This window comes from Pyxicephalus adspersus, chromosome 3, assembly GCF_032062135.1.
Source record: "Pyxicephalus adspersus chromosome 3, UCB_Pads_2.0, whole genome shotgun sequence".
NCBI classification, from domain to species: domain Eukaryota; kingdom Metazoa; phylum Chordata; class Amphibia; order Anura; family Pyxicephalidae; genus Pyxicephalus; species Pyxicephalus adspersus.
In genome coordinates this window covers 4,773,623-4,795,962 of record NC_092860.1, presented here as the reverse complement: position 1 = coordinate 4,795,962, position 22,340 = coordinate 4,773,623, and the positions used below count along the sequence as shown (strand labels likewise).

At 40.1% G+C, this 22,340-nt stretch overlaps 1 protein-coding gene across 5 annotated transcripts in view; it reads right to left on the bottom strand.

Moving 5' to 3' along the window:
- Positions 1–5,250: 5,250 nt before the first annotated feature.
- Positions 5,251–22,340, bottom strand: part of CSNK1D (casein kinase 1 delta) — a 21,543-nt gene continuing 4,453 nt past the window's right edge. The window contains exons 3-9 of one of the 5 annotated variants that reach the window (XM_072403378.1): positions 18,655–18,883; positions 17,499–17,669; positions 17,148–17,296; positions 16,537–16,708; positions 14,242–14,381; positions 12,600–12,667; positions 5,251–6,997 (exon numbers count right to left, since the gene is read on the bottom strand). In XM_072403378.1, coding sequence (XP_072259479.1) covers positions 12,635–12,667; positions 14,242–14,381; positions 16,537–16,708; positions 17,148–17,296; positions 17,499–17,669; positions 18,655–18,883 — 894 coding nt within the window. In that variant the 3' untranslated portion in view covers positions 5,251–6,997; positions 12,600–12,634. The remainder of the gene's footprint in view (positions 6,998–12,599; positions 12,668–14,241; positions 14,382–16,536; positions 16,709–17,147; positions 17,297–17,498; positions 17,670–18,654; positions 18,884–22,340) is intronic. The other 4 variants (XM_072403374.1, XM_072403377.1, XM_072403375.1 and 1 more) reach the window with 4 other exon arrangements.

Here is a 22,340-nt window from a genome sequence, read left to right as displayed (position 1 = left end):
TATATATATATAAACATATAATTTTTTAAACAAAAACTGCATGGGCTTTTATGTGTGTCAAGGATAAGTGACTCTTTTTAATGAAATATAAGGGGGTTAAGGAGCAAAAATCCTGGCTTGAGCTGAATGTATATCTAAAGCAAGGTATGGATGGAGTAGGATAGGGCTGCCTGACGTACAGGCCGGGATATTCCTATAAATGGAGTTCTTATAGTTTGCTATTAAAGCAGTGAATCTGACATTTATGGTAACATTCCCTAGTGGAGATTCCTCCAGGTCCTGTATTTTAATGGCAGTAATTGATTCTCCACTAGTGAATGTTTCAGTAAATGCCAGATTCTCTGTTTTATAGATAGTAAGATGTGGTGTACAGATGATTCTAACTTTACTGCTGTTGGGGAAACATTAAGAAAGTGTGAGGATCCTGGCCCTTGAGGACTAGAGGTGTACACTTTGGAATGGGGGGAATGGTTACAACCCCGCATTCCATCGTTTTTCCACTTGTCTAGAGGAGAAAAAAAAGGGTAAGGGGAACTTGCTAGAATAAAGAAAATGTCCCTTAGTCTTACCCACCCTGTGCATCTCCCTTTTTTATGCAGTCACATTTAGCTGGATTTGAGCAGACGGTATGTCTCTGAACACCTCAGAATTCATGCGGCTGCTTCTGTGTCACATCATGGATAAACACTAGTGTCCCAGTGCCATGGCAGCCATGAACGCCCAAGCCATCACACTGCCTCCGCCATGTTTTACAGATGATGTGCTATGCTTTGGATCTTGAGCTGTTCCACGCCTTCTCCATACTTTTTTCTTGCCATCATTCTGGTAAAGGTTGATCTTGGTTTCATCTGTCCAAAGAATGTTTTTCCAGAACTGTGCTGGCTTTTTTAGATGTTTTTGAGAAAAGTCCAATCTAGCCTTTCTATTCTTGAGGCTTATGAGTGTCTTGCACCTTTCAGTGCCCCCTCTGTATTTACTTTCATGCAGTCTTCTCTTTATGGTAGACTTGGATATCCATATGCCTACTTCCCGGAGAGTGTTGGTCACTTGGTTGGCTATTGTGAAGGGGTTTCACCATGGAAATGATTCTGCCATCATCCACCACTGTTGTCTTCCGTGGACGTCCAGGTCTTTGAGTCAATTGTCCAATTACTTTAAAACCCCCCGAAGCTAAGTGTTTGTGTAAAAAAAAAAAAAAAAAAGGTTTAGTTCCTCTCATTTTATACAATCTTTTTGTTCAACCCACTGAATTAAAGCTGAAAGTCCGCAGTTCAACTCCATCTGAGTTGTTTCATTTTAAATTAATGGTGGTAATGTACAGAACCAAAATTAGAAAAAAGTTATCTGTCCAAATATTTATGGACCTAATTGTACATTCTTTGCTATGGACTACTCATTTGCTGCTTAGCAAGGCTACTGGGGCAGCAGAAAGATCTCCCAAAGCAAAGTTGAATTGTAATATAGGAAAAAAAAAACACTTTGTCATTGGCTGCTCCAGTATTTTGTCAGGTTTCCTTTAATGAAGCCACTTGAGTGGACCTAAAAATTGTTTTATACGGTCAATCTTTTTGCACAACTGAGAATCACACCTATATAAACTTGTAGGACATAACCACATATTTATGGAGCTGGTGTCCCCTTGTGGGTATAACAGCTTCCCACTGTACCCAGATTTCAGACTGAGGGATTGTTAAACCATTCAGGTAAAAGCACATTTGTGAAGTCATGGACAGATGCTGAATGAGATGAGTCGAAATAGTAATTCCAAAAAGGTGAAGGGCAGGGCTGCATGCTGGCCAATCCGGCACTGATTTATTGTGTTTTAATAGAGCCGGCTTTGTGCACAGGTGAACATTCATAGTGAAATAGTTAAGAGTCATTCCAAACATTGCTTAAGTATAAAATTGTCTAAAGAGTCTTTGTATGTTGTATGCTGGAATCACCGGACTCCAATCATTATGAGTGCATGGACCTGTGAGCGGAGTGCACATTTACAAGAGGTAATTGTTGAAGCTATGGAGTACAAGCACAGCAATTATATGAAGACTCAGCTTTGGCTATACCATTTCTTAGATGTATAGTCAGCCTGGGATCTGAAGTGAATGAAAAGCTTGGACATGGTGTAAAACCTCATGATAGTGAAGCATGTCTTGTACAATGTGGAAAAGGGATAAAAGCATTTTAATAAGCAATAGAGATGATTTAGAATAGAAATTTAAGCTGTTCACGTGGAGGTGTGAATTATCACTTAAAAGGGATTTTTGACTTTAATATGGTAAAATTTCTCCCTGCAAAGATCAAGCAATCACATGCAAAAAAAATGTAAATTTACTTGCATGGTGATAATGTTACATAGTAAGTCCATCAAGTCCACCCACTAGGGAAATAAACATATCCCAGATATAAAACCCTATAGACATAGTTAACCCAGAGGAAGGCAAAAAAAACCCTGGTACAATTTGCTCCAACAGGGGAAAAAAATTCCTTCCTGATCACAATCAGATGTCCCCCAGATCAGCAGTCTCTGTTATCTTTACTTTAAAGCTTTATCCCCAGTTATATTCTGTGCTTCTAGAAATCATCCAGCTTTTTCTTAATCTATAGAACTTGCTAAAACTACTTCCTTAGGGAGCCGATTCCACATTTTCACAGACCTTACAGTGAAGAATCCCTTCCTTATCCAATGCTTAAACTTCTTTTCCTCCAGACACAAAGAGCGCCCCCTTGTGCTTTGTAATGACATTACAGTAAATAATTGGGAAGGGATTTTTCTATATGGGCCATTTATAGATTTATACAGGGTGATCATACCCCCCCCTTATACGTCTCTTCTCAAGGGGGAATAGATTCAGTTCAGCTAATCTCTCCTCATAGCTGAGCTCCTCCATTCCTTTTATTAGTTTAGTTGCCCTTCTCTGCACTCTCTCCAATTCCACAATGTCCTTTTTGTGAACCGGTGCCCAAAACTGGACTGCATATTCCAGATGTGGTCTGACCAATGCTTTGTACAGGGGCAGGATAATGTCTCCGTCTCTGCAGTCTATTCCTCTTTTAATATAAGAAAGTACTTTACTAGCTTCAGATATTGCAGCTTGGCATTGCATGCTGGTATTAGTTCTATGATCTACCAGAACCCCCAGATCCATTTCCATTCCGGACTCCTCCTAATGTAAATTCCTTTGCTAATTCAACCCCAATGTAATGCAAGTACAATACATTGGCGATGTTAGTAACAAAACATAGGTCAGCAGGAAATGAACTCAAAGGAACAGCCATACAAAAACCATGGGTCTATTAGACAATAGAGATCTCTCTGAAGAATTCTGCATATGACTAATGTGGGTCTCCGACCATCCCCTGAATCAGGAAAAGCCGGACACAAAGGTGAGCAGAAACAGAGCCAGGAACCGCAGGGAAATCATGTTGTTGGGAGTATCCAAGACACTAATATTGTGGGCTTTTAAATTTCTGAAATAAAGCAGATAATGGTGTTGCAAAAAATATACCAAATGGGGGCCGATGCATGCTGGGAATTCTAATGATGATAGTTGTAAGTTACAGAATCTAAACACTGCATGGCCCTCTTCCTGTATTACATGCAAACATTGCCCAAGACTTGGCAGAAGAGATCTTACCACACCTCAAGGACAGAGAACAATAATCTGGCAGCCTTTTCATTTGTGATGACACAATTAAAAGTCAAGTTACCAGAAACATTTATAAGTAAGTTAGAACAAGATGATTCCACTTTGTATCCGATAGAATGTCACAATCTAATGGAACAAAGAATAATAATATTCAAGAAAAAAAAAAAAAAAACCTTTTAAAATAATAAAAAAAAAAGACAGTTTGACTGCTCATATACTGCTTGGTAATTGTAAGATCATGAAGCAAATCTGAGGGCAACCATAATAATATTAATAATAATAATAATATATTCAAACAAATGTGGCTATGTTACTATTCAGCCAGATTCCCTTTAGCTACTGCAATGGGCATAAAAAGGGCAGCGTAAGGCCAGTGTTTTCATAGACCTATATGTGGGCATCTCATTACACAACCATGGCCATTAACATGGAGTCAGCTCCCTCGTGGCTAAAACAGGTGTTACTGTTCTAGGAAGGCTTTCTACAAAATTTTGGAGGGTGGCAGTGGCTATCCAGCCAAAAGCACAAAGAAAAGAAAGACGCTCTTTAATCTCAAACTATCAAGGTGACTCCATCATTAAAAAACAATCATATTGGTGTGTACTGTGTACAAGGAGAGACTAAGTATTTACCTTTCCCATGCCGGTGTTCATACTTCTTTAAAGGCAGCTTGAAAACCAATACTTCAGTCTCGTTCTTTTGGTTTCTCCCACTCAATTCTTCTCTCTTCCTGCAGCAATGTGGATGTCAGTTTATAAAGAACTAATTTGCATGGGCGGCACTGACATGCCCAAAAGTGTCAGGTTCTCTGCAGTGGAGGATTTCTCATGATTAGCTTGTTAGATATTTTCTCTTTTCGTTCGCTAAACAAGCAGTTTTGGCTATTTTGTCTTTATAGAACAATGTGTCTTTGGAAATTATTATTGATCCTAAATGCACCCATACAAGTTAAAATGTATAGCTTTTGCTAGTGTGATCCCTGCACTCTTGACAATTTGACACTAGGTGGCAGAATAATTACTTTAATATGCAGGAACCGGGCTTCCTCCAGAGGTTGCTGGGGGTTCCATGAGCAATTGGTGACACCAATGGTCGTTGTGGCTATCTATAAGGGTGACATTCTTTCCAATAGCTAGCAATGTACATTGGCTCAGCGGTTAGCACTCTGGCCTTTGTAGCGCTGGATCTCAAGTTTGAATCCCGGCCAGGACACTATCTGCATGGAGTTTGCAGGTTCTCCCTGTGTTTGTGTGGGCTTTCTCTGGGTACTCCGATTTCCTCCATTTAAAAAAAAATGCAGTATGTTTTTTGGCTCCCCCAAAACTGACCTTAGACTGTATTAGACATATGACTATGGTAAGGGCATTAGATTGTGAGCTCCTTTGAGGGACAGCTAGTGACATGACTATAGGCGTTGTACAGTGCTATGCAAAATGTTGCCGCTATATAAATACTGGATAATAATAAAGACCACCAATCCAATCGCTATTAACCAGAGGGTTGGTTGCACAATACATTAAAGCTGTACCCCCCCCAAATCCTTCACCCTTCCGTTTTAGCATCAAGCCATCAGCCGTGCACAGAAACATTTACCCAGACAACATAGAAGTTACGAATTTATTATTTACACAGTTCTGTAAAGTACACAAATACAGTAGTGATACAAATTGTTTTCTGAGCAATAAGTATCAATGTACAGGAATTTTCTCCCGATCCCAGGAAAACATTCGGTTTGTTTTATGGCAGAAAAAAAAAAAAAAAATAAGAAAAAGAGGGAATGAGCGCTCCCCTCGGCTGGAATTGACGCAAAGACCTTGTGTACAGTGGTTAGAAAAGAGTCAGTCAGTTAACAGGACATTCACAGATATTTACAAAAGGGAAAGAAAAAAAAACACGCTGTGAAGAATCATACGGAGAACATGGGACATGCGCAAAAAAGTCTTACGGGTTATACTAGCATACAAGGACGACTCCTTCCGGGACAAGCCTCACATTTATTTTTTTTAAGAAATAGGTCAGTAAAACTCCCTCACGACAAGAACACAAAGCCCTACCTAGTACTGTAAATACCCACCTAACACACTCCGGTACCATAAAAAGGATCGCTGTGAAGGCTACAGAAGGAAGATATTCAAACTTTTTTTTTTTTAAAAAACACAACCGAAAGACCACATCGAACATTTGAAACCCCGCCCCTTTCCCCTCCCATCTCCTATTAACCCCACCCACCAGTCACAAAATTTACCATTCGTCAATATTGCAAAACATCCTTCCTATCCTGTCCTATGACGAGGCCGTTGTACGTGAAGGGTGCAGGTTGGGACAAGTTGACGTCAATTTTACGAACACTAAAGTGGCTTTTAAAAATTGGCTACAGTAATGACTTGAGGCTTTGGAGAACAGCGGCAATGCCATGCTCCCTTACTACCCAAGGCTTTTAAAAATCTACAGACTGACATGATTGTGATTTTTTTTTTTTTTTTGGATATGGAATTCATGGCGTCTGTACAACAGTGATATGTTTTAGAACAGTGATCAAGGACAAAAAAGCACGTTTTTTTTTTTTCGTAGAAAATAGAGGTAACAAATTTTTGACACTATGAACGCCAATGCAGAGAATTTTTTTAAGCTATGCATAGAACGCTTCTATCGACCCCCACACACAAAAAAAAAAGTTTGAAGAATTAAAAATAAAGACTATGTAGTTTAATAGGGGAAAAAAAAATTAAAAGTAAAGGAAAGAATTAAATATTCATTAAATGAAAAAACAAAAACCCCAAAAACGTACAACATGAAGCCCATCGGCACCGGGACAATTTATTTTTCAGTAAAATATCTGGCACTGCTCCCCTTATATGCTACAAAACTGCTGTCACTATGGAAGCAGAAACACGTCTGGCACATTTTTTTTTTTCTTTTACACACGCACACAAAGAAAAAAAAAAAAAAAAACTTTTAAATAAAGAATAAAAAGGGCCCCTGAAGAAAAAGTAAAAGATGGCAATTCTGTATTTGGCGTCAAGAGTCTACGCTTGCACGCGGACGCTCAAAGTTCTCATGCGGCTCTCGTACCGCTCCCCTGTGTCCCGCCAGCTGGTAATTGCTCAGATTATCATCTTGGTAAAAGGCGTGTAAAGCTCCATTTTTTCCATTTGGTTAGTTTGTAATTCAGGGTTCTGGTGTTGTGGTTGTGATTTTTTTTTTTTAAAGTTTTATTTAAATTTTTTTTTTTTTTTTTTGCTAGTGAAACCACTGAAAAGGTTAGCCATGCATAAAACCGCCCTCCATGGGGAATGTGATCATCGGTGCACGGTGGAAGGGAATCCGCTGGAAGCCACCCGACTTGGAATCTGTAAAAGGCAGATAAAGCCACAGTCTGCATCAGTAAAATCAGCACAGAGCATCAGAAAATCATCCGAAAAACAAAAAACCTTCATGAGGTTCAACTTCAGCTTTTGTTGTTTTAGCATTGGATAGTGTGTGAGGTTATTTTAGTCTGATCTATATATGGGGAGATTCCTGCACTTCCTGCCATGGACATCACGCATAATACTGTCCTTGGATTGGAAGGCAAAAAGCAGCGCCATAAATGCAACGCTTCCTCACTCTGATCTGCGTCCCCAATAGAGAGATTTCAAAGCATATCCTTTAGGGACACAGATGGCAATAACACCTGACAGATGCGCCAAACCTTCCTTTCTCTATCCAAAACTAAAACATTCTGGCTGAAGTTGGGCTTTGAGAATTAATCATCACAATCTTGCTAAAATATTAAAAGGACCTTCAAGCCCCAAAAAATTATCACAAATGTTGGTAAACATTGGTTGCAACAAAACACTCAATACCAAGGCTGGGTACACACGTGCAACAATTGTCTTGGAAAGAATCTTTCACAATCCATTCCAACGACAAAAGACTGCACGATGCATGAACCGAGCGCTGTACATACATCACCGCTCTGCTCTATGGAGAGGGGAGAACAGAGCGGCACACCGCTGTGCTCTCCCCCCTTCACTTTTACGTTCGTTTCTTGTTTGAAGGACCGATGAGCGCTGTACACACGCCAGGTTCTCGTCCGTTATCAGCGCTGAGGAGAATATTGTACGAGAATCAGCTGACGTGTGTACATAGCCTAAAGATCATCAAGCTTGGAAAAAAAAACACTTGTAAGCATTCCAGTTTTAGATTACTGGACAATTATCATTCTTGATCATCAAGTATTTCCGCTTTTTTTTTTTCTTAACCATGCTATGGATGCCATTAAAGGGAACCTGTGCTTACAGCTGCCATTGCTGACCTCTGCTCCGGAAATACTAGTTTTGTGGTTTTAATATGGCCCAGAACAAGTGGGCAACCTACTAACTTCTCTAGCACAAAAGACAGGTTACAAACATTTTCCAAAAGGAGGTTAAAAATGGCCGCCTTCTTCAGCACAGGTTTGCTTTAAGATGATGTTCAAGTAACATACATAAACAGTTCCTTAAAGTGAACCTTTGTTTTGCTCATGTGGGTAAAGCAGCAGCTTCATAATTTTAATGGTGCCCCACGCCTTGCATACATGGAGCTTCTTTCCCTCCAGACATGCTGTCTGGTCATAAGGAGCAAGGACATGGCCTATGTAACCACTATTTTGGTAAAACAGAGTCTTACACAGGGCTAGGTACTTTCTACCCTCCCCATGTAACAGCGTGATGTCCCCCAGAAGACCCCATCATTATACTGGGTGATAGTTTTCACTCCCAGCAGCCAAACAGAACAACATTGAAGCTGCAAGGGAAAGTTTTTGCTGCTTTTGCCCGCATGATCAAAGCACAGGTTCTCTTTATATGAACTTCTCTGGTTCCTATTAGTGGAAGACATGCAGATGGTGGAACTGCTTCATTTTTCCAGCCAGAAGTATCATCTGTGATAGCCCACAGCCCCCAAGTGATCATGTAAAGAAAAGCATGGTGCCCCACAGACTGCAGGGAAAATGCAGGAGAAAATATAAAACCGACAGAAGATTTTTTTCTTACATAGTTTTGGGTTATACATCTCTGGCACAGTACTTAGATTGTCCGATACTCCACATACAGCGACTAGGAGCAGGCAAAGTACTCAGAGGAGAATGGGTCGCTCCCTGACCCTTAATACTCTCCTCATAGAAGTACAGCACAGCCCCCATTCCCTGTATGAGGATGCTGGGACAATTTAAGTACTCTGTCAGTCAGACCTTACTTCTAAGATGCTGCACTTTAAACACACTTATAGTTTTATATTTAAGATTTCATGATGGGAAAGATGTATAAATGTCAAGACCATTCACCAACCTTATTAATTTTAACAAAGATTCTGCAACCTTATTAATGGGATAATTCACAATGCACAAAAAAATCACACTCATATCTTCTGTTTACAAATGACATATCGCCAATATAGGGACCAAAATATTATCACACAGTATTTATATAGCGCCATCATATTACGCAGCACTGTACAAAATCCATAGTCACCAGCGGTACCTTAAAGGAGATCACAATCTAATGTCCCTACCATAGTCATGTGTCTTTAATACAGTCTAAGGTCAATTTGGGGGAAGTCGATTAACTTAACTGCATAATTTTGAATGTGGGAGGAAACCGGAGTACCCAGGGGAAACCCACACAAACACGGGAAGAACCACCAAATGATCCTAAACCATGTTGGAGCGATCCTGTAGGCCAATTCTTACAGCTTGGAGCTCACAGCGACTTTCACAAAGGCGCAGGGCAATAATTTACGAAATGTAGACATGGGGGGCTGGAGATACTTTATAGTTTTTATATTTTGGGGAAGAAATAAAACCGACCATTTAGACACAGATCTGCATGTTTTGTTAACACTTCTTTGGCAAACAGACAAGTGGTTTCTAGTGCACAGCGCCCCCTACATTTGTGGCAAGGGCATTACCGCCACAACAAGCATGTCATTTAAAAAAAAAAATGGAAACCCAAGAAGTTATTTACGACCCAATAGTTACATAACTGTGCCACTCAACAGCCTGGCTGCTGTCCCACACATGATTAAAACATGGATATGCTCATGTTCATTGGGCAGCAGGAGTGACAGCACTGTGCAAAACTGGCATCATTGGCCTAGCTTTTCCAATTCAGGTGGGTGGTGCATGAAGCACCTAAGGGCTCTACAGGTGGAGCCCTAACACCTGCACATAACTCGCACCTGTCACAAGAGGAAGTCATCACTGAGCTCTCATTTTGAAAATTCTAATTGCCAGCTGACTTTGAAGCCAAAGGATCAACATTTGAGTCACCAGGAACAAATTAGATGACATTTCTATGATTTTTCTGATCCACATGCGTGTCAGTAATTCAGAAAATCATGATGTCAGAAATAGCTGGGCGGCTGCCATTTTCAAAGAGAGAAGCAATGGTATCCCTGATGCATCTCCGACAGGTTTGTTTTGCAGCAGGAATTTAGAAATAGCAGCGGGGGCTGCAACTTGCTTAAACTGTCTGGGAACCCCTAAAGTCTACCTGCCTGCCACCCTGAGATGAATACTTTTATACCAGCGCGCTCCAGACTGGTACTGAAACCACAAATAGCAGCATGGTGGCTCAGTGGTTAGCACTCTGGTCTTTGCAGCACTGGGTTCCAGGTTAAAATCTCAGCCAGGGCAATATCTGCATGTAGTTTGTAGGTTCTCCACGTGTTTGTGTGGGTTTCCTCCGGGTACTCTGGGTTCCTCCCACATTCCAAAACATGCAGTTAGGTTAATTAGCTTTCCCCTAAAATAAGAAATTGTGGACTGTATTAAGGACATATAACTATGACTGTGGCATGACTATGGACTTTGTACAGTGCTGTGTAATATGTTGGCGCTATATAAATACTGTATAACAATAATAATATTGGATAATCTGGATTTTTTGTTTAAGGTGATCTTCAATAAAAGCATATGCTTTCTTACCGCAGCATTTCTATTAACCCCAGGACACAAATATGCAAGTACAGACAGAATTATGGTAAATACCAGGAGAGAGTTGGCTACAGATTTTGTTTAGACAGTCATGCAGATAAAGGGGGGTAATCAATCTGCTGCAGGTAGAACATACAGATACCTAGAGGTGCATGAACATGCAGCAGCCGTCTACACCTTCGGGCCCTTGAAGCGTGAGCAGAGACATTCCCCCCCCCACCCCCGGGTTACACCACACATCTATAGAATCTAGAAGCTACTTACTTTAAAATAACTAAAACAAATAAATGTATTGACCGAAATATAATAAGTGTAGGAAAAGAATAAATGTGTCGGGGGGATCATACAGCAACCAATTAGATCTTAGTTTTTAAATAAAAATATCTGCTGCGCTCATATATATAAAAAAATAATCAAAAGTAGTTAAATACAGAGATAGCTATGACAAGGAAAAATCTACCCTCCTATGTTCCTAAAGTCATGCCTCCCATGGAGAGATTTCCATTTGCTTCCTTTACTGATGAATTGCGATAGAGGGATAGGAAGTGAGAGGGAACTGCTCAGTCATAGCAGGGAGGGATTTGGTCCTCATTGCTATTTTGTCATCAATTTACCAAAGTCCCATCACTTCTCTCAGAGACACAAATTGTTGCATAGTTCTTAAATATCCTTAATGAAATTTTTGGTTAAAGTTGGGGATTTTTAATTAATCTTTGCTCCAGAGAATATATTAGGTTTGCAAGATGCCTGCTTACCTCTCTCCCAAAATCCCTCCTATCATTGGGTATGCTAACTTTGTTATGAGATCCCAATTTTGGGTATAAGCCCTACCCATTGCAGTCACTGAGCCCACTGAACAGACATCTTTAAGTCTTTGTTGTAAAATGTGTATTCTGATAGGGCAGAGCAGAAGCTTTTCTAAATTAGGCAGAAGGCACCTCCTTATGCAAGTCAACTGATATCCCAGCAAGCAGCTAAATACACCGCTAAAATACAAATATGCATTACCTGTTGAAGGATTTGTTTTATTTGTCACCCAAGCCCTGAGATTTACATTTACAGCTGAAACAGAATGGGGACTAGAGTAAAACACTGCTCTGAATGCCTAGCATGTGATCTGACAGCAGTCAAAGGCCGTCTGTCTGCTTTCTCTTCTTGTCAGTATGTCCTTGGCGTATTTTGGTACAAATCATTAGGAATTAGGATATATACCTGAAACAACAATATAACTTGGTCCTTTTTTTTATCTGCCTAGGATTCAGCTGTCAGCTGAACGATTTCTGGCTTAGAAAAAAATACATAAAAAAAATAATGGAGGCAACAAGAGAGAAGTGTAGACTTTTGGGCAAACAGATAATGTTCCTGCTGGCAAGAGTGGAGCCTGGAGGGGAGGAAGTTTTTGTCAATTATCCTATAGGGAAGTCTTATACCAAAGACTTGCAGAATCTGATTGGTTGCTGTGAATATACTTTTGTCCAGTTTTTATATGTATTTTTTAACATAAATGTTGGCTTGGGTTTCAGCACTTAGGATAAAATACACCAACTTTTAGTAAAGAATATCTAAGCCCAAAAATAAAGCATATATCCAGTGTCCCAGATGTGTTGGCTGCGTTCCCCCATGATGATCTGCTCAGTAACACTTCTTGCCCTAGGGTGATCACACTCACAACACTATGGAGGATGAGGGTTGTCACCCTAGGTGGTTTCCCTGATTTGTACCACAGGCTCCTTATCCTCTATACCAGATGACGGGGATATTGCAATTGTGCAGCAAAAAAACTAACAACATTGTTTGAAAAAAACGTACTTTGCCCCAAAATGAACGCATACAATACATCTCAGACTGGGAAGTTTCAATTAAAAAAGAAAAAGTTATTCTTGGGTTTAGATATTCTTTATCTAATGTCTCCTTAAAAATGTATCATTAGACTTAAATGTGTGTTATTTTAATGTGAAATGGCTGCAATTCATAGGGATGCTTTCTAAACAACTCACCCAGTGCTGCCTTCAGCTGAGAATGGGGCGAGCAGCTACTTGCCGTGATGTTCGAAAGGAATGCTATTCTGAGGTGGGGAAAAGACAGCTGCTTGTCACTGTCCCAACAACCCAGCAGAGTTTACTGTGAGCAAGATGTACATTCGCTTTGTGTTTTAGCATACACCCACAGAGCGCCAGCCAGAAGGAAGTGTGAAGCAGTGGCTGAGAATTGGAGGATCTCCGAGGGCGACTCCACACATGTGTACGGTAACTGTAAATGACCATGAATGGAGTTCCTTGGGAGATCCTGTCATTGCTGATATTATAGTATCCCTACACCCCAGGCTCCCAGAGCATGCTCTCATTTCACCATACCATGTACCCGGCCCACTGCCTCAAATTCTTGCACTTAAAATACCTTGTAAAGTATAATCTGCTGTGTCACATGCACTCAATGGGGATGCAAATAACAGTTTACACCAAAAGTTGACTACAAATTCTAGCATTTCCCAATTCCATCTAAGGGGACCAGGAGTGTTTATTCTTTGTGTAAAGATTTATTACACATAGGGTGCCTCACAAGCAATCATGTGCAGATTTTTTGGTGCCTTGGTACCACTAAATTTATAATGAAGCAGAAGGAACAATACAGAGTCCAGGGGAAGAGATGAAAGACAGACATTTTAGCAAGTAAAGAGTCACAGCATGCAAATATTATTAATCTACAGAATTGTGTGTGAAGGAGAGCAGAGAGTATGTCAGTCTTCATGTTTTTAAGCTGCATAGTCGCTATTATTAAAAAGAAGAGGCACCCATAATTTGGCGCCATCATGATATGTAGTGCAAGCAGGAGGAATGTAAAGTGTGCAGAACTAATAGGTGGATATGGAGTATATGTTATAAGAGGAAATGAAAGTACTAGGTAAGGTACCTACATAGAATTATCACCTGAATAAACTGCTTCCATCAATAAGCTTAACTTGGATTTTTCCCAATTTACTGCTAGGCACTTGTGCCCTAATCTTTTATTACAAGGATTGTTTTCTGGCCAAACCTATGTATCCAAGTAGTTTTACTGTCCCCTTGTTTAAATGCAATGCTGTTTGAAGTTAACATGTTCAAAATGTAAGTTATTTGCATCCCCATTCGCTTATATCAGACACACATACGGTCATTAGGTATGCAATGCAGTGCTGTCCATAGCTTTCATGGGAGTGGCTGAGAATGAGGTAATCATGTTTATAGTCCAGAATGAAGCAAAAATAATAAAAAATAAAATAATGACAAGCACCAAGTTTTATCTTCCACTCTGCACTGGTAAAATTAAACAAGGAATTTTGAAAAAACAAAAAGCCTCGATGTGCTCAGAAGCTCTCATGCAAGGTGATGATGACTTCATGATAAGCTGCATATCACAAAACTAGCACAAAGTCCTGGTTTGTAGGAGAGTTTTGAAGACAGATTTGAAGGTCTCATTTGCTGCTCCCATGAACGGATATAATTATGCATAATGATGGAGAGACCATTCATAGTATTTATTTTGCCTCTTTTTGAACATCCCATGAAAATAAAAAATTAAGAGGACAGCATTGCTGGCAGCAAGCTTAGAAGCATAAAGCGAGTTATTCCCCCTCCAGCCCCGGAGGATCCCAGGCTGTACCTGTGAGGTTGACATGCGGGAGGTATCTTGTCTGCCGGTCAGATCGGATGAGGACACGTTAACAGGAGCGCCACGATGTAACCTCATGCTGACTTTCCGCTCTCGCTCCATGCCAGACACAGGTCGAGGGGAAGTGTTTGCTGTTTAAAGTAACAGATTTTAAGAAGAAGCAGGGCAATTTAAACCCACATTAATCCAAAAGATCTTATTTGGTCCACGCTACCTTACAATGTTGTATAGGGGTATATTGCCCAAAGCTTCCAACTTTGTGCACAGTTAGGGGAACCTTAACTGTGAAAGCTGTGCCCAAAAAAACAAGCAAAGGCAAAAGGACAAGTAACCAGTACTGCTTGTAGTCTACCTGCAGCCAAGGATAAGTTTTTGCTTGCCCAGAGCTATCCCCTCATGACAAGTGGGCGTAATGATCAAAAAGGAGAGATCCAATGAATGAAGCTGGGAGATACTTGCAACGCAGTCTTTTTCTATAAGGAAGACTGTGCAGAATAGTAACATTCTCAAATCTCACAAGTTTGGCAGTCAGAGGCACAGCTCATCACCTGATCTGCCAATGCAGATTTACAAGAAAAGTGGACCTAGGTCAGCATTTCTCAACCAGTGTTGCTTTAAAAGTTGCTAGGGCTTCTTTAAGAAGAGTAATTTTCTCCCAAGTTACATTACCTGAGTAGCTCCAGAACTGAGGACACTGTGCAGGCAGTACTGATTACCAAAGAGCACCACCGATAAGACAGCACCTCTGACTAACAACTTATGAAAAAAGGAAAATTGTCTTCCGATTTATGACCTCCAACGAAGTGCTTTTCCACTAAACTTTAGTTCAAAATAAGGACCATTTCACTGATAGACACCATATAGCTCAGTGTTGAACCTGGAATTTTTTTTTAAGCTGGGTGGGAAGAAATTGTAGGTGGGTAGAAGCCCTTTTTGTGACCCAACTCTTCAGTAACCATCCAAAAATAGCGGGGTGGTTACTGAAGAGCGCCGAATGGTGCGCCCAGCTAAAAGTAGCCGGGGAGAACATTGTAGTTTACTTTTAGCAACGATTCTCCAAGCCCTGGAAATTTCAACGTTTCCTTTAGAGGTAAAAAGGTTGAGAAAGGCTGGGATAGGCACAAGGAACACACAGCCATTAAAAAAAAAAAAAAAAAAAAAAAAAAAAAAAATATATAAAGTTAATATTTTGGGTAGTGCTTAGGTACAACTAACGTTTCTATATGTCCCTTATAAATTTCAAAACCTCTATTTTTTCAGGTTTCATTTACACTAGCAAGCAAGGAAAGAATAACAGAATGTCACATGACGTCCCTAGAGAGGGTTTCCCATTAGTTTTTTGCTTCTGCGTTATAGGTTTACTTGTCAGGAACGTTTAGTTCTGCTTTAAGGCACACAGTTGGCTATGTGCAGTTATCTTATTTATGAGGGTAGTAGGTGGTGTGGCAGTTGTGCCAGCATGTTCCTCCCTCCACCTATTTACCTTAGCAGACCCTTTAGCTGCCATTTGGAGTTTATTACAGGGACATGGCTGGGGAGGAGACCCAAATGGAGCAGTCAACTTCTACAAATTATGGCTTTTTTCTTTTTGCCCCCTCTACTCTGCCACACTATGCTACACTTACCTTGGGAAAGCCACATACTCATTAGCATTTAAGAATACAAGTGCATTTTTTATTATTAAAAGTGTTACCAATTAAAATATTAAAAAAATAAATAAAAATGGCAGTAAATTACTGACCATACACAGCTGATGGCCAGAATCTGTATTCTGCCAGGGCGGAAAAGAAGGATGAATATCAAGATTGTAATAAGGGGACAGAAAATGCTGGTGAATATTCAAATGCACATGGATACTAGACCCATCTTAGATCTACATTCGACACCATGGAAAACCTGCATTGATAGAATATGTAGGCTGTTATTTACAATCTCCAAATGAAGTTTCTAGTTCTTGGGCTATTATTGGCTTTAATACATATTGTTTCAGACCTGAAAATTCTGCAACCGAACCGGCAACAATTTACCAGCTGATAACCAGCCAACTAACATTTGCAGGAAAACAGCAGCCTGCATTTATCATCACTGCAGGTTTTCTTTGATCAGAAGGAATGCCATATTTAAGCCCTTTCTGTCAAATTGGTTTTAAGCCTTAATATTATTCTCCTCTAGGCCCCACCTTTCCCACACATGAACAGAACTACACAGATAGATATGAAGAGGACAACACTTTTGTCCAGTTTTTAAAAATGGACATATAGAGAAACTGCAGCAGTCCCACCATACCTGTGTGGGAGGTTGGAGTGAGAGGAGTGGGTGGAGTGACTTCCTGGGTGCCTCTTAGTCTACCTGAAGCAGTGGAGGGCAGTCCTCGGGCCGCGGGGTTCCGTGTGTGTCTTAGACGCTCTTCTCGTTCTCTCCGTTCACGTTCTGCATCTTCAGCAGCACGACTTGCCCCCTAATGAGAGAAAGGAATTCATAAGAAAACTGGAGAGTCCTTGAGTCTATTCAATGTTATTCACAACATCAAAATGAGTGGGTTGGCATGTGTGTGCACCTGGCTGCTATAGTCCTAAAAAAAACACACTGACAACTAGCCTACATACAGTGTTCTTCTATAGGGCCCTTTCACCTTTGCCCCCCTTGCAAGCAGCCGCTTAGTGCTTCTGCTGCAGACGCAACAGATGTGACTCCAGTCACATGACAGTGCCCTAACCTAAGGATTGGCTGCTAGACCGATCGAAGCATGATCCCATGGCTGCTATGAAGGCAGGAGTCGAAAGGAGAACCTAATCCTAGCTCTGTAGTGCCAATTGTGTTGAAATAATAAAGCTGACCCCCAGATATTAGGGACATATGGGGACAAAGCACCTCTACCAATCCAGAAATTTACTTACAAATTTCAGCATGTTCCAGTCAAACACGTAATCATAGGAGAAGCCCTGACGGTGGAACAGATTCCTGAATAGCTGCCTCAAGTAAGAGTAGTCTGGCTTGTCATCAAAACGTAGAGATCTACAGAAGTTCAGGTAGGTGGCAAACTCAGCTACAAGAGAAAATAAATAAGTGCATAATATATGTCAGAAAAAACGTTCAAGATAAAAGGTTCTGCACAAATGCCCCAACTGCACCCTAACATCCATATGCTTATTAATAGTAAAGTGCAAATCCCGATATGCTTTTATCTGTCTCTAACCAGTAAATATGTTTAAAAAGCACAGTGAGGTCAGGTAATGTTGTTAACTTACAAGGGTAACTTTTGCATAAGACCTCAATGGGCGTTGACATCTTTTTCTCACTGATGCGTTCATATTTCTGCCTCTTTGTGGCAGCTTTCAGTCCTTGCCATGGAAGGGAGCCCAGATTGAAATACATCAACACGTAACCGAGAGACTCCAGGTCATCCCTGCGAGATTGTTCTTGGAAAGAAAAAATTATAATGGAATAGATTACAAATATATTACAAAAATCACTCCGTGTCATGCATGGCTTGTGCCAGGTGGTTAACACTACAGATACACTAAGGTCAGCAGTTCAAAGGTCGTATGTTCACAACAAGCCTCAAAATACAAACTATTTAAAAAAACAAAGCTGTACCACCTGTATTCTTAATTATTTGGTTTTGACATTTAACCCCTGACAACCCTAAATAGTTTACACACTCATGAGGTGGATGGTCCTAATCCAGAAAAGAGATTTTCAGCCAATAGTATGCTTACAGTTGAACAATTGTGACTCCACCATTTACTAGATGTGAACAGTGTTAACTTTTTGTTGTTATATTGAAGAGAATGAGGTGTAGGACAGGAACTTTGTTTCAGGCAATCTGTAGACCCTGAAGATGGCCCAAGCAAAACTTTTTCCTGGTTTAGGTTCAATTTTTACTAAAGGTCAAATCTACTCACATTTTGCATCAAATGCTCCGTTCGACTACTCAAAGACAGGCCAAATGAAAATAAAACACTCTTGGCTGGCCCACTGCACTTACACAGTGGCTCCATGTTTCCTTGATGCTCCATAGGAACTCCATTAAAGCCTGGATATTCCTTTATGGGAAGATGGCCGCAGCTGCACAAAACAGGGCTAAGCCATGTCAACATGGGGCATATTTTATGGCATGGTATGGCACAATAGGATACTGGAGGTTACCTGCTTCTCCGAAGAGCTTACTACCATTTAATTGCCTGGATTACAGGTTTATTTTAACCTTTTTATGACCACAGGACACTTATGACTAGATCAATTGATTGCATTGGATAACTTGACTATAAATCATTTGCAAACCCAAAATTAAAGAGCAACAAAAACTTGATTATATGTTATATCCTAAAAATTACTATAAACAAAATAATGAGCAGAAATGTAATAAACAAAACAAAAAAAAAAAAAAGTTTATACACTTACCTATGCCCAGGTGAGTATTTATAGAGGCATATCTTGCAGTGCCGGTTAAATTCTTGTTTTCGCGGTAGGGTATATGCTGGTGTGTGCGAGCATCTCTGTATTTCTTTGCAAGGCCAAAATCGATGATGTAGACCAGATTCCCTTTCTTGCCAAGGCCCATTAGAAAGTTATCTGGCTTGACATCTCGATGGATAAAGTTCTTGGAATGAATGTACTCAATGCGACTAATCTGCAAAGACAAGAAAAAAAAAAATTGTTAGTGTTGCGATCTAGTTTTGTTATTTGCACGCTACGCTATATTTAGCTCTGCCTGATGACGATTTGAGAGGTGTGAAGCGCACGTGTTGTACTCAATGAAAGCCATAGTGAAAGTCGAGCTGGTTCTCAAACAGAAGACGTGTGCAAACTGGCTGAAATTACTATGTAGTAAGTCCACATATACTTCAAACAAGCACATTTTACCGATCAACTAACCAAACCAGGTAGAAGGCACAAGAACAGCATGCTGATTACAAAGCTATCCAGGGATTGCTAGAAACAAACATGACCTGAAAGCCTCTGCAACCAATATTTCGCATAGTGCACAGCCCAATGATACCGACTTCTCTTCCAGTAATGATCACCAATGACTGGATGTCTTAGCTAACATAGCAATAAAACTAATATACTTTGATTCTACTTTTTTATTGAGCAGGTGAAGACTAAGCCCCAAATCTGCAAGGCTTTTACTGCTCTTTGTTTTTAGAACTTTACGTCTCAATTGAAGAACATCACAGAATACCAGATAGTCTTCCCTCTGTATACGAGGAGGTCTTGGACACCTAAATATCGCCGCACATTTGTCATTTATACAGTCCTTAAAAAAAATAAAAAAAAAGATAAGGGTCCTTCTTATTGAAGTAACTAGTGTCACCGTTCTCCCTGGCCCCTTTTAGCTGGGCGCACCACCCGGCACTTTTCAGTAATCAGTCAGCTGTTTTAGGGTGCTTACTGAAGAGTTGGGTCACAATACACAGGCTGACACCCACCTACAACTCCTTCCCACCCAGTTTAAAATGATTTCTGCGTTGAACACTGTAGTGCTAATACCTGAATCTGACTTGGTATCAGACCTATAATTCCCATCCAAATCATAAAATAGGAGAGGTAGGACAGAGTCAATTAGGTGAGTGCATGCAATTGTGCTGTAATAGAACAAGGTGACAGGAGATGACAGAGTAAGCAGCGGTGACCTCATCAGTTTCATTCCGCTTATTTACTAATCAACATATGGGAACGGGAACTGTGTCAGCAGTGCATTCCTTATTCACAACAGAGAATAGAGAGTGGCGTTATGCTTTTAGCAATTATGTGCAAATCTTAGGCCAAATACACAAGTCAAACAGCTTCCATTATCTGAGCATTTGCTGGGAGAGGTTGATGGAATTCAAAGTACTTTAAAAGGTTTTATAACTATGCTGGTGGGGCTCCTAGAAGCAGCTTCAAGGCGAGAAAAGCACAAAAAAGTTGTATTTCTGGCATGCACATTCTTTATTCGGTTAACGAGCAAACCAAAGAAAAAAAAAAACAAAAAAAAAACTAAAAGCTTCACGATCACCGACCAGAGGAAGAAAAAAAAAAAAGTTTTTTTTTTTTTGTAAATCCTGCCATAAAATCTATTCAACAGGGGACCAATAGTCCTTTACCTTGGATCAATTTTCACAATGGATGTGAAAGAAGAAGAAAAAAAAAAAGCATGCGTTTAGAAACCCTGTAGAGGACAGCGCTGCTTAACTTAGACAGCCAATACCACAATCTAATATTCTATAACCTATAATAGCAGGGATTCTCATCCAAGGCTCTATAGAACCCAAGGGTTTCTTGAGTTTGCACCTCTCAGGTCAGTATAAGTGACACCAATGATCTTTTTGGTTAATCTGTATGGGTGACATTCTTCCCAATGGCCAGCAATGTAGAAGGAATTCTTCCCACTGACATCCACACCAATATACTGGGAGCTGTGGATATAGTAAATATCTTCCTGTAGACCTGAAAGTTATTTTTAATCTTCCTAGCGTTCTAATTCTGTTCAAATTTCCATGCAAAAAGCGTTACTTTTTTTTTTTGCACGGAAATTTATTTTACATTGTAGGCTATAATTTTTAGGTATAAAACTCACCGAAATATGTCCAATATTGAATAAATGTATTACATTTAATAACAAACGTTAAATAAAAAAACACACATGTAATGTAAGTGTACAGTAATATATATATATATATATATATATATATATATATATATACACACACACACACACACACACATGCATACATACACATATACACACACACACAATATCAAAATTGCTTTGTATTGGACTCCGTACAGCTATTCTGTATTGAATCCAATACAAAATTATTTGAATTTCCCACCAATCCGCCCGCCCGGACGTCACCGGGAAACCCTGGAGATTGTCTCTGCATTGCACAGCTGGAGATCCGAGAAGCAGGACGACAACGGAGCAAGGTAAGTGGGTTTTTTTTTTTAGGTTAAAACTACCTCAAGTGGGACTTGGGATTAGCGCTATTTGCAGGTAAAATCCACCCCGAGTCTCACTCGGGATTACCGCTAGGGGTTTTTAAGGTTCCCCCACATTACAAAAGTCGGAAAGGCTGCTGGGGTTATAACATGCAACCACATGAAAGCTGCATCAAACATTTTCCATACACGTTTTTAAAATCATGAGCAGACATGTATGCGCTGACGATATATCGGCTTCCCTTTAAACCAATCTTGGTATAACTTTGCACCCAATGACACCGGACAGATGTCAGCAGTAGCAGTAATAGAAAGCAAGCGGCTTGCTACATAAAGCTGCTTTGTTTACGTAGGTAAACATGCTGCCCTGCTGAGCTCCAGGATTAAACTAAAGATAATAGCGGATCCACCAGCAGAACACAAAATGTGATACTGTGAGAACAGGACTGGTTCCCGTACACGCATCACCTCCAAATGAGTCACGCCTTTCAACCTGACATGACTACACTTTAGTATTAAAAGGCGTTGCTTAATAGTTTTGCAAGAAACAAGTCATCCAAAGTGTTCAGCCAATACTGGGCGTGGGGTTTAGTGAGTCAAGAACAATCCTCCTCGATTACCTTTATATTACCTATGAACAGCTGTATGGTGGTGTCACAATTTCCTCATAATTAAAAGGGTGATGAAGCCTAATTAACAAAGGATCGTTCAGAATATAAGAAAACAAACAAAACCACACAAAAAAAAAAAAAAAAATTAGCAGCCTAGAGTGTGATGTGGCCCGCTAGGACCTTGCAGCATTTTATCCCCTGGGCCACTTGTACAATCTTGCACACGCTTCAATTCAAGATGTAGTCTGATAAATAATTACAGAGTGCAGAGAGATTTTTTTTCTAATTCCACAGTAAAATTGAGCAAAAGAGATGAATGAGTCCCAGAAGCCAAGTTGCCAAAATGTCTTACAAAATGCTACAGCTACCTCCATTCCCTACAATAGGAACCAATGATCCATGGCTAAAGTCTGCTTAAAACAGAATTTTACATTTTTTTACATGGGATGAGTGGCGTTAATGTCCAATTTAGAAGCGATTTCATTCAATCTGGGTCCCAGGGAGAAGTTTTTACATTAAATTTTTTTCAGATGCAAGCATTAACATTGCCTAGGC